At 44.0% G+C, this 15,236-nt stretch overlaps 2 protein-coding genes across 2 annotated transcripts in view; both read left to right on the forward strand.

Annotated features, from left to right (window-relative positions):
• LOC306930774 (myoferlin-like) overlaps positions 1 to 3,307 on the forward strand; it is a 60,424-nt gene extending 57,117 nt beyond the window's left edge. Inside the window, exons 51-54 of the mRNA XM_079511870.1 lie at positions 30 to 217; positions 815 to 924; positions 1,057 to 1,204; positions 2,150 to 3,307. Of these exons, the coding sequence (XP_079367996.1) occupies positions 30 to 217; positions 815 to 924; positions 1,057 to 1,204; positions 2,150 to 2,188 (485 nt within the window). The 3' untranslated portion in view covers positions 2,189 to 3,307. The remainder of the gene's footprint in view (positions 1 to 29; positions 218 to 814; positions 925 to 1,056; positions 1,205 to 2,149) is intronic.
• Positions 3,308 to 3,724: 417 nt separating this feature from the next.
• LOC306930548 (uncharacterized protein) lies at positions 3,725 to 14,411 on the forward strand. Its single transcript, XM_079511569.1, has 9 exons — positions 3,725 to 3,880; positions 5,017 to 5,196; positions 5,575 to 5,760; positions 7,807 to 7,857; positions 8,174 to 8,321; positions 8,693 to 8,822; positions 10,127 to 10,829; positions 12,253 to 12,378; positions 12,471 to 14,411. Exons 2-9 carry the CDS (start codon positions 5,107 to 5,109, stop codon positions 12,687 to 12,689), a joined length of 1,653 nt encoding a protein of 550 aa, XP_079367695.1. The 5' UTR covers positions 3,725 to 3,880; positions 5,017 to 5,106; the 3' UTR covers positions 12,690 to 14,411.
• Positions 14,412 to 15,236: the final 825 nt, after the last annotated feature.

Consider the following 15,236-nt stretch of genomic DNA (forward strand, 5'->3'; position numbering starts at 1 on the left):
ATGGGTTTTAATCCACATCTCTGACACAGGAGCAGTCGAGCTGGATCTTCTCCATCTCATTCCTCCTGCCAAAAGCCCAGAAAAGTGCAGCCTGAAGATGTTAAACCCAGGATGTGTCGGTGGCAAAGAACCACCGTCCAACTCTCTGTTCTCCCAGAAGTCTGTACGAGGCTGGTGGCCGTGCGTGATCCAGCAGGACGGCAAAGCTGTGCTTGGCGTGAGTTAACCCATTCTGGGCAGGAACCCCTTTTGGTGTTTTAAGCGTTGTGTTATACTTTAGCTATTGAAAAATAGCAGACCTGACGGAAACATAGGTTTTTCAGAAAACTGTCAGGATTTAGAAGTCTTTATTTATTTTAGGTCTAAATGGGTTAAGAGGGTGAAAAAAAGAAAAAGTCTCTGAAAGGGTTCTATGCTGTCAGTTTAATCAGCGCTCGGGATTTTACTATGAGTATTGCAGGTCACTTTCTACTTGCCCAAAGGTCATGCCCACTTGCAAGTAAATTGTCCATTATAAAATGTTATAAAATGTCGTTAAAACGTTTCTTTAATTGACAAGTTTGATGTCCATTCCTGCGTTCGTCCTACCGGGCAGCCTCAGTGAAAGGCTGTGGTTATTATAGTTAACGAAAAGTAACAAAATAACGAAAATTCAAAAACAAAACATACGATATCTAACTGAAACTGTATTGTGTGTTTACATGACGGACTAAAACGAACTGAAATTATAGACAAAATGCCCTTACTTGTACTGTAGTTGTTCCTCGTCGTTACCAACAGTAACTGAATATCACACTGTTTGTGTGTTTCACAGGGGAAAGTGGAGATGACCTTGGAAATAGTGGAGGAGAAGGAGATGGAAGAAAGGCCTGCTGGGAAAGGCAGAGATGAGCCCAACATGAACCCAAAACTGGACGATCCCAAGTAAGGCACACTCGGCGCATTAAACCAATTACAATTAAAGTGTAAAATGTGCAAACAGTTTATTAGTAATCGTTTACAACAGTATACCGAGTCTGAATAATTTCCCCTCCACTTTGTGTTTCTGTTCACCAGCCGTCCAGACACGTCCTTCTTCTGGTTCACGAGTCCCTGCAAGACCATGAGGTTCATCGTCTGGAGAAGATTCAAGTGCATCTTCATCGTTGGGATTATCCTCCTGCTGGTCCTCTTGTTCCTGGGGATCATGTTCTACTCTCTGCCCGTAAGATCAAATATTATTATCCCATTCTGGACGGGAACCCCTTTTGGTGTTTCTAGCATTATGTTATATACTTTAGCTATTGAAAAATAGCAGATCTACAAGCTCGTAGCGTGGCACTCGGTGCCGCGCTATGAGCTTGTAGATCTGCTATTTTTTCTAAGTCTTTGAATATATATTCTTTCAGGGTGAATATTTGCTTCTGGGGAGTCCCTGGAACAAACATATTTTCAGATGCGGGTCCACGGCCAAATACAGATAATTCTGGGGGTCTTTGACCTGAAAAAAGTTGAGCACCACTGACATAGAAACATAGGTTATTCAGAAAACTTTTAGGATTTAGAAGCATTTGTTTTTTTTAGAATCGGCCTCATCTAAATGGGTTATATACAGTACACTTAATATTCTATAACACATATTAGATTTATTTGTAATGTTATTTAACCAGATTTAGCATCAGTAAAGGTGGTTGCACAAATTATGTGTTTTTTCGCTGTGTTTTATTTGCGGACCCGGAAGTTAGTAGGCTATCAGTAGCTGTCAGTCTGTCACAAACACCACTAGACCCCACTAGACACAGACGGTAGAAATTAGTAGGCTATCACTATAGCTGTCAGCCTGTCACCAACACCCCACTAGACAGCTGCGGAAAACGGACAAAATCGACCCCGGTCCGGAAAAAAAACTTTATACGGACGAAACATACGGTGGCATTGTGCAAACGTGATTGACATACAGTAAAGTAAAGTAAAGTGAGGTGGATTTTTTTTTATGTCCTCCAAATTCGCTCCGATATTCGCCCGAAAAACACCAGTGTGCAAACACCATAAACCGTGTTTCCAGTCCATTCGCTGAGCTTGTTCGAGTAGTGCTCTCAAATGAATTCAGGCAAACAATAGTTGTAATTAATTATGTAACTAACTATTAAATTGATTATTTGATCCCCAGAACTACATCTCAATGAAGATTGTGAAACCGTTCTCATGAGGAGCACTGCACTACAGAGAAGCCTTTTTTTTCTTCTGTGGGATAATGGGTCTTCATTATAGACTCCAACTGTCCGCCATGGGAAATATGCAACAATGTTTTCTCAGCCTCCAGTGTTCATTGGCTGGCATTTTCTCTGATAAAACCATTGCTGTCTTTTCTTTGCACGCATTGTATTATTGTACATGATGCATTTCACTATCTTGCTGCTTTGTTTTGATAACATTTCACAACAGTGTCATTAATTATGTTAGGGGTCCAAGCACTGAAGGTACTGTTGGGTTTGTAAAGATTACTCTTCTGTTCTGTCCGTAATTATTTCTTTACTAGATGTCAGCAATTGTAAGACCAAACATGACCAAACTTGGTCAGATGGGGCCAAAGTTTCAGCCCAAATGCACGTGTATTGGCCTCATGGTGACGCTATAAGCAACTTCATGTATTGGCCTGTATTCTGATCTGTAGGTTATAAAATCTAAATGTATTTCCCATTGAATTCCAATTCGGACTTGCCAACCATTTGCCAATGTAATGTATGTGTGTTGAATGTCTTCAAATTACGGTAGTCAAAAGGTTATTTTATACTTGAACACACTTTATCATCATACAACATAACACTGTAGAGCAGGGGCTTGCAATCTTTTTGAAATGAAGTGCCATTTTGTTATTTTCTAGATTTAGGGGTCCCGAGTTGGTGTTGTAGACCACACTCTCGCACCGCATCGTCATACATTACCGTTGTTTACCGGCATTTAAAAGGATTTTGTGAAACGTTGTACAGTATGTGTTTGTGTGATCTTTTTTAACAGTTGTGTTGACCTATAATTGAGTGTAGGTGTGATTTGAGATATCTCGTTTAATCACATTAAGCCTTAACTTAAGCCATTTTTTACTATTTTGAAAAACATTTTAAAAATGTGAAAATAGCCGGCCTAGATCGAGAGCTTGTAGATCGGCTATTTTAAGTTCATGCATGTAGGGTTTTTAAATTCAAATCTGTCCCTCCCCCCCATTTCTTCATCTTCTGAAAGTTATGAACTACATTTTTATTCTGTACTTGAACCTTGTTATTGCCTCTATTTATAATGACAATCATTTTAATAAACATTTTAATTTGTATTTGCTTCTTTTGTTGTCGTATTTTTTCACATGGCGTGGATGATTTATTATACAAAATGGGATTGCAGATTGCAGAGATACCTATGATCTGATTAGTATTACTACTATCTGAAACAATCAGATATAAGCTACAATCTTGTAGATCTGCTATTTTCAAAGGATTTTTACACATTCGGTATAATGAGTACTTTTACTTTAAGGTACTTCAAGAATAGTTTGATGCCAATTACTTTGTACTTTTACTTGATTACATTTCGAATTACTTGTAAGTTATAACAGAGTATTTCTATACTGCAGTATTGATACTTTTACTTGTGTCAGTACTAAAAAGTCCTTTTTCCACCACCAAATCTAAATATGAAAATAATGCTTACCAAACTGCAAGTTTGAGAACCACTACTAAACACCAACAGTAGGGGGCAGGAATACGCCGACGGCCATCCCGTCTAGTCAGTCTGCCGAAAACTCAACGTGAGAAGGAAACAACATTTTTACTTCAGCAGCTTGGATTTGCCAAAAAAAACAGTGCCAGCAGCTTGAAGAATATGTGAACAAAACATCCAGGTTCTTAAGGTACTGTGACGATGAATACACTAATATTTACATAATATACACCGGCAAAAAACAATTGCTAAATATACCCAAAAGAATAGTAAATTGTGCCTCTGGTTGTCGGACAAACATGGACAAAAAACAAACACTCGGAACTCAGACAGTTGCTCGTTGCATCGTTCCCTCAAAGCAGCCACAGGTGCTTTTCATGAGCTAGTTCAGTCTTCAACCCTTTTCATAACAATGAAGTATAAAGGTCCATATTTATTCGGCATTTGAGCCACGGACCACCATTTGATGACATGTTGTCGTTGGATTTTTGTCCACATGCAATTCCATGCAGTATTTACTATTAGGAAAGATAACAAGAAATAACAATTCTTCTGCATTCTCTAATATGTAGACTTGTAAATTGAGTAATACAGATGTTAACAATAATTTAACTCTTGAGAGCGTAAAATGAAAATATCACAGCTGAAATCGACTAAATATGAAATATGCTTAAACATGTAGTCCACAGAAGTGAACCTTTCTAGCCTGTTTTCTCAACTCGCTGTTTACTGCAAGACATTATACAACTGGTGGGTCAAACTGAACAACCAATATGTCGATTTGAAGCTATGATTCCCTGCTTTCAAATTACATGAAAAAACAAATAAAAAAAAATCCAATGGCCACAAATGTGAATCTCGATTTTCTTCCACAAGAATTGAGATCACGTTTCAATTTTCTTTACATGAACATATTTTTTGTCTTTAGTCTGTAGTTGCTGAACAGCACTACATTCCAAATGTGGCACCTGGAGCCAAATACTGTGGCTTTAAACAAAGTGCTTGACTTAAACCTCTCCTAAAGTCTCTTTTAGCAAAAACACAAGACCCTAACTAAAATGAATTGGACAGCCAACTAGTGCTGCACGATTCTTGCTCAAATGTAGAAATTAGATCTCATAGAATCTTTTTTCGATTAATAATGCTAATTGCCACTACATGTTACTGTTGTCACTTTGATGTCTGCCAGCCACATAATGGGGTTGAAGTTTCAGTATCATACAAAGAACAACAATCAACCCTTAATGAAAGAATATAAATAAAGATGCTGACACACTTGTCTGGTTCGGTATGTACTATCACGGTATGTGTTGTTTTTGGAAATAGGTACTGTTGGATAACATCTTCTAAAAAATACTACGGACAACCTTCATCACAGCCTGCTCTGTTGCCCCGAGACAAACATCTCAGTGTGAGATGGACATCAACAGACCCAGGAGACGGGATGGGAAGTGTGTTCATGTTGGCCAACTGTCAACACATTCTGAGAGTGAATACCTCCACCAGGTAATTGCTGTCAAAGAAATAGTCAAGTAAGTCCTTTTGCACGCCTACTTCATGGTAAATGGTGCATTTTAGGGTTGATCCGATCACGTGATTGGAAATCGGGGCCTTCATCCAATTGTGCATTACATCCACCCAGTCACACACCAATGGCGGAAGAAACCATGCAAGACACAAACCTGCTCATCTTGAGCAATTAGGGGTTCAGGGGATCGAACTAAGAAGCTTCCAGTTCCTAACCACTGCCGCCATTGTAGCCCACTGCACTGTAGCTCAAAAAAGGTTTATTAGAGATGGAACGTTTTGAAAGCACTGTTGTTCAGCTCCTCATTTTGTCCATACATACATACATACTGTATGGGCACGACATTTTCTTGGCAGAACGTGCACTCTCACAAGACCATCAGACAAGCCTCGGAAGTGCTGGTGGCCCAGGACGTGGAGATCAGTGCTCTGAGGGACCAGCTGAGGGCCATCCAGTCACTGGAGGCCGAGACCGAGGAGATCCTGAAGGACCTGGAGACGGTCTGCAAGAGGTCCCAAGATCTGGAGGGAAGAACGCAGCAGGTGACACACGCTCGCACTCTCCCTCTTTTTTAAACCGCCTCCTCGCCACACACACTTGCCCTCGATATGCGCGTTCACGCAAGGCTGTGCCATATTAAGTGTCGTCCGAAACCAAGCAGCCTTGATAATGAGTTAAATGTCGATTAATGAAATCCACATGTCACAAAACACGATGCAATGCAATATAACTGTACAACCAAAATAACAGGTAACACAATGGCATGATGGTAACCATGGTAACGAATGGTGTCTGTCCTGTTTCTGCACAAGGAGGGTGAGTGCATTTCCAAACTGTGTTTTATACCCAGCACCCTAATCAAGGGAACTTGATTCAGCTGGAGGGGCACTTCCTGACGAGGGAACCTCCCGAGAGCACTTCCAAGTCAAGGGACTGGTTTAAAAAAGGGCCACACACACACACTATGTGTTTCAGTGTAATTTGGGGCGGCTACAACTGTCGATTATTTTCTTAGCGAGGATTCTATCGATAACGTTTTAGATTACTCGAATAATCGGGACTAATTTGTTTTTGTCTGATTAGATTCACTTTATTGTCACTTAGATGCACTGGTTAGTGTGAAAAATGTACGCTCCAATCCAAGAAAAACGTGATGAAACGACCTGAAACACTCAATAAACTATAAGTCAATTAAAGTGCATAGTACAAAATACAGAGGCTTAAGGCCTATTCATAGTCCAGTTTTCGGTGAAGAGGTGACCACCGAAAACTACAACATTACATGATGTCACGCCGCGGTGGTCACCACTCACACAACGCATCTCTCACAACGCATCTCTCTGTTTTCACTAACCACCGTTTTGGTGGTCACCTCTTCACCTAAAACTGGAGTATGAATACCGTAGGCCTTTATTGCACCGTCATCCGGTGGGTGGGCCCCGTTTCTTTTTTTCTTTTTTCAAATTTTATCTCATGATTTTGTAACCCATTTTTCACCCCTGTGTCAATTATCTAATGTGATCCTGGGCTCTACACACCCTCCGCCAACCTAGTCCCCATATATGGGGGACATGGGGAGAGCAACGGACTTGAACTCATGCTTCCTTCATGCCTGAGTGTCCAATTTGCCCCTTTACACCTGACAGGGGGGAGTTTTCCTGGTTGTACGTAGCGCATGGAAGGAACACGTTATTCCAACCAGTTCCTTTCCCCTCCATCAAGTTTAGAGACCAGGATTGGGTGGGCACTGGGCCCTGTTTCATACTTTAAATGTGAAAATAGCCATGTTTACCCATGTATCGCAACGCATTGTGAGCTGCAGCCTGTAGAACTTGTAGATTCTGCTAGATCCTATAATTTCTTTCTTTCTTTCTTTCTTTCTTTCTTTCTTTCTTTCTTTCTTTCTTTCTTTCTTTCTTTCTTTCTTTCTGGCAAACGGCTTCAGCGTTAACACCACTAGATGGCAGTATAGGGTTTGAAGTGGCACACAGTCGGTTGAACTGGTCAGAAGCCTTCTAGATAGAAGGACATGTCAGCAAACATTGTTTCTCATACAGAAGGCAGAGCCATGACTGAGCCCTGTGGTCACTGACTGTCTAGGATTTACAGTATCTACAGCAGCTTCTGATCTGCTTAGTCTCACAAAACTCTGTTCAATTTAATTCAATTCTCAATTCAATTTAATTGTGTCAAAGTGTCAAATCACAACAAGTTATCTCAAGACACTTTACATTTTCATCACACAAAAGCATACAAGCACAAACACGTCGCCTTTGGGCTTGTAGATCTACTATTTCTGAATAGGAATACTGACCACTTTGGTGAGAGGTTTCCATCCGACAGCAAAGATATGCTAACCCAGTGTTCACTTAGACTTCATTTGGACAGGACATGACCATAATAGATTAGGAAAATAAATTCCATGCCAGCTCTATCTGGGAGTTTAATTTGGACAGGTCCACTCACTGGACATAACAGATTTGGAGAATAAATTCCAATGCTAGCCCTACGGGAGTTTGAACAAAATGTGTGTTGCACTTTTAAGATTGTATTAATTTTGTTATGTTCATAATAATATTGTGTCGTAGCACCAGGACCAGTCGAGGGCTGAAGCGTCGCTCTACCATCAGCTCAGAGATGTAAGTATTTATGACAACTGGAGTTCTGAGATGCTCCGATCGATCGGACGGCCACAGATTTAAACCTGCCAATTTTCACTCCAAATGACTGCAATTTATCCTGTGTGTGTGTGTGTGTGTGTGTGTGTGTGTGTGTGTGTGTGTGTGTGTGTGTGTGTGTGTGTGTGTGTGTGTGTGTGTGTGTGTGTGTGTGTGTGTGTGTGTGTGTGTGTGTGTGTGTGTGTGTGTGTGTGTGTGTGTGTGTGTGTGTGTGTGTGTGTGTGTGTGTGTGTGTGTGTGTGTGTGTGTGTGTGTGTGTGTGTGTGTGTGTGTCGAGGCCTTGGAGAGGAACCAGCAGTGGCAGGCGTACGAGCGGCAGAGAGAGGGCTGTGTGAAAGGGCTGCTGGCCAGAGTGTCGTGGCTGGAGGAGAAGCTGAACCGGGCCAACGAGGGCCTCTCGCGGCACAAAGAGGCCCATTCAGAAGGTGAGCCATGCTGAACCGGGCCAATGAGGGCCTGTCACAGCACACGGCCCATTCAGAAGTTGAGCCGTGCACGTCGTGTATATATTTAGACCTATGTTTCTATGTCAGTCGTTCTCAAACTATTTCATGTCAAGGACCCCTAGAATTATATGTATTTGGCCGCTGACCCCCATCTGAAAGAATATTCAAAGATTTGCGCCACATTTTCACGACTTTTCAAAAATAGCAGACCTACAAGTTCATAGCTTGTAGATCTGCTATTTTTCAATAGCTAAAGCATAACATGCTTAAAACCCCAAAAGGGGTTCCCACCCAAAAATAGTTGCGAGTGTGTTTTTGTTGTTGTTGTTGTTGCCATCCTGTCACTGCAGAGATAAGGAGGAGAGTGCAGGAGATGCAGGAGCACTATGACAAGCTCCTGCACAGCGCCAACGTCCAGCGAGACCAGCTCAGGGAGCAAGTCGGCTCGGCACAGCAACACATGACTGACGTGCAGTGGAGGTGAGTCAACACGAAGACCCAAGCCAAATAATTATTACACCTGTTTCAAATTCAGTTCTCAGCTTCACCCAACAGAGTGCTTCTATCACTCTGGGAGAGTATAGGGGAGGGTGGAGGGCAGTTGGGGGTTAAGTGTCTTGCTCAGGGACCTCTCCTCAACACATCGCCTGCATGGCCCTGAATCGAACCTGGGAACCTTTTGCTTCCCAGGTCGGGCCACGTAGTAAGTTTTACATCACCATTACATCACCTAATCAACATGAGTTAGACTTTAATATATTAGCGCCCCGCACTTCACACGGGTGTGATTCTTTTTTTTTACCAATGTTTGTAATGCCCTTGGCTGTTTTTGAGTGGTGTAAACCACTCCTACAACTGGCTTTTGTGTGCAGAAAAAAATGAGCATGGTTGCTATGTTCAAAATAATTTCTGACGTAATTAAATCACACCCGGGTGAACTGGATGACCGTAGCAACCATGGTCATTTTTTCTGCACAAAAAAAGCCAGTTGTGAAATCACATCCGGGTGTGATTTCATTACGTCAGATCAGAGCTGATCAGGCTATATAATACCTTACCTTATATAATACCTCACATCGGACGTCAGACATTACGTCAGACCACAGCTGATCATGCTATATAAAACCTTACACCACTCAGTTCACACGGGTGTGATTTTTAATATGCCTTTTGTTGAGTTGCAGAGAACGGTATTTTGCTCCCGTGTAGCTTGTGCCGAATGTGTATTATGAAAGTGACAAAACTGATTCTGATATTTGATATCATAGCGCTTAAAGGAGTAGTTCACTCCCAAAATGGCTTTTTCTATCGATTACTCACCCCATAGAGACCTACCTATGGAGACACAAAGAGTCTCCTTTGTGTCTCCGTCTCCATAGGGAACCACTGCTGGTCATCAAATTATTGGCTTAGGAATGCGACAAAAGTAAGAGTAATCGATAGAAAAAAAGTCATTCAAGACATGCTTCTTATATAGCCAGTACAGAATTCATTCCATGTTGATCTGACCCCCCCCCATGCCAAAGCGCCATTGCTCGTCCAGCAATCTGCCGACCTCGCCCTAAAGGGCAAGGTCGCTTCTCGCCCCAAAGGGCGAGGTCGCTTCTCGCCCTCAGGCGTCTTACTGGTATATTTTTGTACGTTTAGGACCCAAGAGTCAGAGTAATTTCCTACAATATTTCTATTTTGAAATGTAGAGGAGTGAAAGTCTATAATATGCTTGCAAAATATATAAGTCAAGTAAATATACTCAGTTATCACATCCACCCCTGGGTGTACTGTAGGTGTGAGGCAGCGCAGAGGCAAGTGGAGGAGCTGGAGCAGCGTGCGGAGGCCGAGAGGCTGCAGCACAGGAAGAGTGTCCAGGAGGAGAGACGTCGCTGGGGCCTGAAGGAGGAGCAGCTGAGGGAAGAGGCTCAGGAGCTGAAGTCCGAGGCCCAGGAGGAGAGGGCCCAGGCCCAGGAGCTGAAGGCCGAGGCCCAGGAGGAGATATGTCGCTGGGGCCTGAAGGAGGAGCAGCTGAGGGAAGAGGCCCAGGAGGAGAGACGTCGCTGGGGCCTGAGAGAGAAGCAGCTGAGGGAAGAGGCCCAGGAGGAGAGGGCCCAGGCCCAGGAGCTGAAGGCCGAGGCCCAGGACGAGAGATGTCGCTGGGTCCTGAAGGAGGAGCAGCTGAGGGAAGAGGCCCAGGAGCTGAGGGCTGAGGCCCAGGAGCTGCAGTGCAGCCTGCAGCTGGAAGCACGCAGGGCAGCCCAGCTCGGAGCCGAGGCCCAGGACCTGCACAGCAGCCTGCAGCTGGAGGCGCGCAGGGCTGCCCAGCTCAGGGCCGAGGCCCAGGAGGAGAAACGTCGCTGGGGCCTCAAAGAGGAGCAGCTGAGGGCCCAGGCCCAGGAGCTGAGGGCCCAGGCCCAGGAGCTGAGGGTCGAGTCGCAGGAGCTGCACAGCAGCCTGGAGCTGGAGGCACGTAGGGCTGCCCAGCTCGCACAGCAGGTACTGAACGAAATGCAGTGGTGGGAAGAAGTACTCAACGTTTTTTTGACTCATTTCTCTAACTAGTCTATATGCAAACTAGTGACATGTATTGTAAACTTATTTATATAACTAGTCGATATGCAAACTAATGAAACTTGTCTCTCTAAACTAGTGACATGTACAGTGGTTTCTCTAAACTAGTGACTAGCGACGTTTCTCCTGTCTTTCTCCTGTCTGACGTGTCTCTAAACTAGTGACATGTACAGTGGAGTCTCTAAACTAGTGACATGTTAACGTATGTCTCTAAACTAGTGACATGTACAGTGGTGTCTCTAAACTAGTGATAAGATCTAAGGGTTTGAGGTCAGATGTAGAGTTGCTGGCCGGCTCCATATATGCAGATCTAGGTGATGATCCAGTCTTCTCCATGTATGGTTATCCAGGGTTAGATGAGGTCATTGTCGTGATCTTCATATTATGGAGATGGCCATATATGGTGGTGTGACATGTCACGAGGTGTGATGTCACGAGGCGTGACCACATATGGAGCCGTGATGACACGAGGCGTGACCATAGCGTGTGCACTGTCAGTCAGCGTTCAATGAAATGAAACGGTAATGGAATAAACGGGCGGTAATAAAGAGGAGCCCAGGTTTCCTGCTGTTAATCCACTTGAACCTTTAAACGATACCACAGCCATTAATTCCTCTTTAATGAGGATCATCCAGCCGTGTCAGTGACCGTGACACCGTCCATTAGCGTCGCTGAGCTCTGCTCATTCACAGGAACATGGGCCTTGCTTTCTTCATTCAGACTAATACATCTGAAATTGTAGCGTGATATATAAATCAACGGCACGGCCAGGACTGGAGACAGTCTTGCACACGTTTCGCCATGACCAATATTAATCAAGCTTAATTCTTTCTTTCCCATGTCCGTATATATATGGACTCTGCCGCTAGGGGACGTCATATCCCAGGTCCGTATATATATGGACTCTGCCGCTAGGGGACGTCATATCCCATGTCCGTATATATATGAACTATGCCGCTAGGGGACGTCATATCCCAGGTCCGAATATATACGGACCCCAATGTATACTCTGTCTATATAATGGTTGAGTCCCACGGCAGCTTTTAACATTTGTCCGGTTGCTATGGCAACCCCCCACCACTCCAGCTATGGTATTGAAATACCGTGTAAAGCAATTTTCAAATTGCTTTACAAAAAATCCAGGAAAGCTGTCCTTGGTGGATCTTCTGCCATCCGTGTGTGTAGTAAGTGTGTGTGGGGGGGGGGGGGGGGGGCGGGCAAACTCCGACTCTTAAAGCGAACTTGTATGGTGGCACCTGGAACTGAGAGCTAGCCGCAATAAAAGAGTTAATAAAAGAGTTAATTAATAATCAACAACTTCAAAATGTCTGCAACATTTCTGAAACAGCTGGAGATATCTTCCAAAACCATCGAGGACGAGCGACGAGAGTGCCAGTGTCTGCAGAAGCAGCTGCACAAGGTTCTGAGGAACCTGCAGCAGAGAAGCAAGCAGCATGTGACACAACGCTCACAGGTGGGTCTCATCAGTCATCACACAGGAGCCAACAGTGTGACCGTGTCACTTAGTTTTATTTCACGCCCGTCGTCTTCTGTGGTGCTTTTCAGAAGGAACGACAGGGTGCCACCGCCGCCGCTGGGTCAGACGAGGCCAGGCTTCACGTCAACAGGCCCAAACCCTCCATGCGGAGCGCATCCTCCTCTCTCAGTCCTCGCGCCCCCGACCTGCTGGACGAGACCCTCCTGGAGTGTCCCGGGTGCCTGGCCCTGTACCCTGCCAGCCAGCACGCAGAGCTCCTGGCTCACCTGGAGCGCTGTGTGGACTGAGAGGAGCCTGCCGGACGAACCGCTCACACAGCGGTTCTCAAGCTTTTCAGGCCGTTTCAGTGCTCTCTGTGCCCATCGTTTTTTTTTTTGCTGAAGCGTCCTGGACACTTCAAGCAGACAATACTTCAACTTTAGGAGAGGAGTGCCACTCTTTTATTCCTCCCGACGTTGAATCATTACCGCGACAGTTTTACAGTTGTTTCCGTTATGCTATTTGAGCTAATAATAACGCACAGACGACAGAATGTTCAAGCTCAACAAGCAGTTGATAGATGCTAATGTTGCGGGCGTCAATGCACACTATGTGCCAGCGATCTGGGCATATGGCGGCCTATTTTCGCCGGAGTCTTACCCCTTATCCCTAAAGTTCTTTGCCTCTTTTTACTATACTTAAAAATAGTTCAAATGCCGATCTACAAACTCACAACTTGTCGATGTAGATCGGCTATTTGAAGTATTTCAAAATGTTTTTAAAAATTGTTAAACAAAAGACGTATAGGGATATTTTATAGGGTAAGGCACCAGCGAAAATAGAGCCCGATATCCAAAAGGCTTTACATGGATAACGGCCCCTTATGGATCTCTCCTTGTAGCTTTCTGTTCATTGTCTCCACCAGGCCGAAGGCATGGGGAGAGAGTATGTTTTGCACTCCGTCCGTGTGTCCGTCCGTCCGTCCGTGTGTCCGTCCGTCCGTGTGTCCGTCCGTCTGTGAACAGCTAATCTCCGGCACTGTTAATCTGGTCGATGCCAAATTTTGCACACACACTCCCTGGATGCCAACGATGAACCTCTGCCCCAACATTTCCAGAACGGCCTGTTATAGCGCCACCAGGAGGCCGCTTTGTGCAAAACAAGTTTTTGGACAGTACACCTACATATTTTGTCCAAACATCACGCAAATTGGTACACAGTCTCTCTAGAGCCATTCAACGAAACGGTTCTTTCAGATTTCTCAGACTCCATCCTGATTGGCTAAGATTGGCTTCCAAAGTTTGCAGGAGTGCTCAGTTTCAAACAAAATGCTGCAAATCATGAACACACGTGTGATTTCCGTGAAATTGTGCACGCACATTCCCACTAGGCAGAGGAAGAAATGCCACATGAACATTTTCAACTCAGCCTCATGGTGGCGCTATAATTGGCCGAAAAGTGTTTTTACCTCTAACTGCACGGATCTGTGAATAACTTTGTATGCCAACTCCCTAGAAGCCAAGGAAAAACCCTTGTCTGGACTTTTTCACATCTGCTCTTTATAGCGCCACCAGGAGGCCGACATATGTAAAACACATTTTCTAATATTACTCCTTCAGATTTTATCCAAATTTCACGCAAATCGGTACACATGCTCTCCATAGTCATGTGATCAAGACGGGTTTGTTTGATTTCTCATAATCCACCCTCATTGGCTACGATTGGCTTCTAACCTTTCAGGAGTAGCCCGCTTTGTACCCGTTTTGTACAAATCGCCACAACTACTCAACGCAGCGTCCGATTGTGGTGAAACTGTGCATGCATATTCCCACTAGGCTTTGGAAGAAATGCCACTTGACCGTTTTCAAATCAGCCTCATGGTGGCGCTACAACAGGCCAAGCCGCGACACACACACGCACACACACGTTTATATTGCTCCTAAACATTTTGCCAAACATCACACACACACTCCTATCCTCCTGGTGGAGACCTGTGCCCAGAAGGGCACTTTTTCTAGTTACCATTGGTTTTAAATGCGTACACTTGTTTTACGTTTTGTTATTATTGAGTAAACCAGAAAACTGGTTAACTGGTTTAAACTTATTTTGTTAAGTTCAGTGAGCAATACCTTCTTAAAGGAGTATTGTTATAATAGGGTTATTAAGTTGCTGAGCCTGTGTTTGTTCAGTATTGCACATACCTGTAGAACGTATTCGGCCACAAAGCGTTGCTTTGTAAAGATATAGATTACTTAAAAGGAATTAATATTGAACTAACCCTTTTGTTATGTTTATTTATTTTTCTTACATTTCACAATAACTATTAAAATGCTCTGCGTGGAGTTATTTGTGAAATAAAAGTTCATACTTTTGGTGTGCCACTGTTGGATCATCTTATTCTAATGCCAAGTGCTTGTTTCGACACGGTTCAAACCCCATCAAATGAGCTCAAAACAGATTGTGTTTAATCCCCTTCCCATACTATTTAAGGCAGGGGATTAGTATTGCTGCTGCTGGCCGAGAATATGCAGCAGACGGTATAGGGAGACGTGACGTGGAACCAGGCTTCCAACACAGTTAGACACACCTCGGCCCTCCTGAGCTGTGAAGGAAGATACATCTTCATGGAAAGTTATAATATCAGCTTAGCACGTCTGAGAAGAAAGTAAAGCCTTACCGAGCCATGAGGCCCATAGGGCGTTTCTGTAGCGTGACGCAGCATAATGTACAAGTACGTACACCCCCTGGACATGACACTACTATGACGCAGGGATTTAGCCCCAATCCAACCCTTGATGCTGAGCACCAAGCAAGGAGGCACTGGGTCCCATTTTTCTGAGTCTTTGGTATGACCC

Source organism: Electrona antarctica (genome assembly GCF_951216825.1).
Source record: "Electrona antarctica genome assembly, chromosome: 10".
Lineage (NCBI taxonomy): Eukaryota > Metazoa > Chordata > Actinopteri > Myctophiformes > Myctophidae > Electrona > Electrona antarctica.

Bases quoted from the DNA above. Each gene is read 5' to 3' on its own strand.
- LOC306930548 (XM_079511569.1), top strand. From the start codon at position 5,107: ATGGACATCAACAGACCCAGGAGACGGGATGGGAAGTGTGTTCATGTT. The intron at 5,197-5,574 runs GTAATTGCTGTC...TTTTCTTGGCAG, and splicing joins AGAGTGAATACCTCCACCAG to AACGTGCACTCTCACAAGAC. The intron at 12,379-12,470 runs GTGGGTCTCATC...GGTGCTTTTCAG, and splicing joins ATGTGACACAACGCTCACAG to AAGGAACGACAGGGTGCCAC.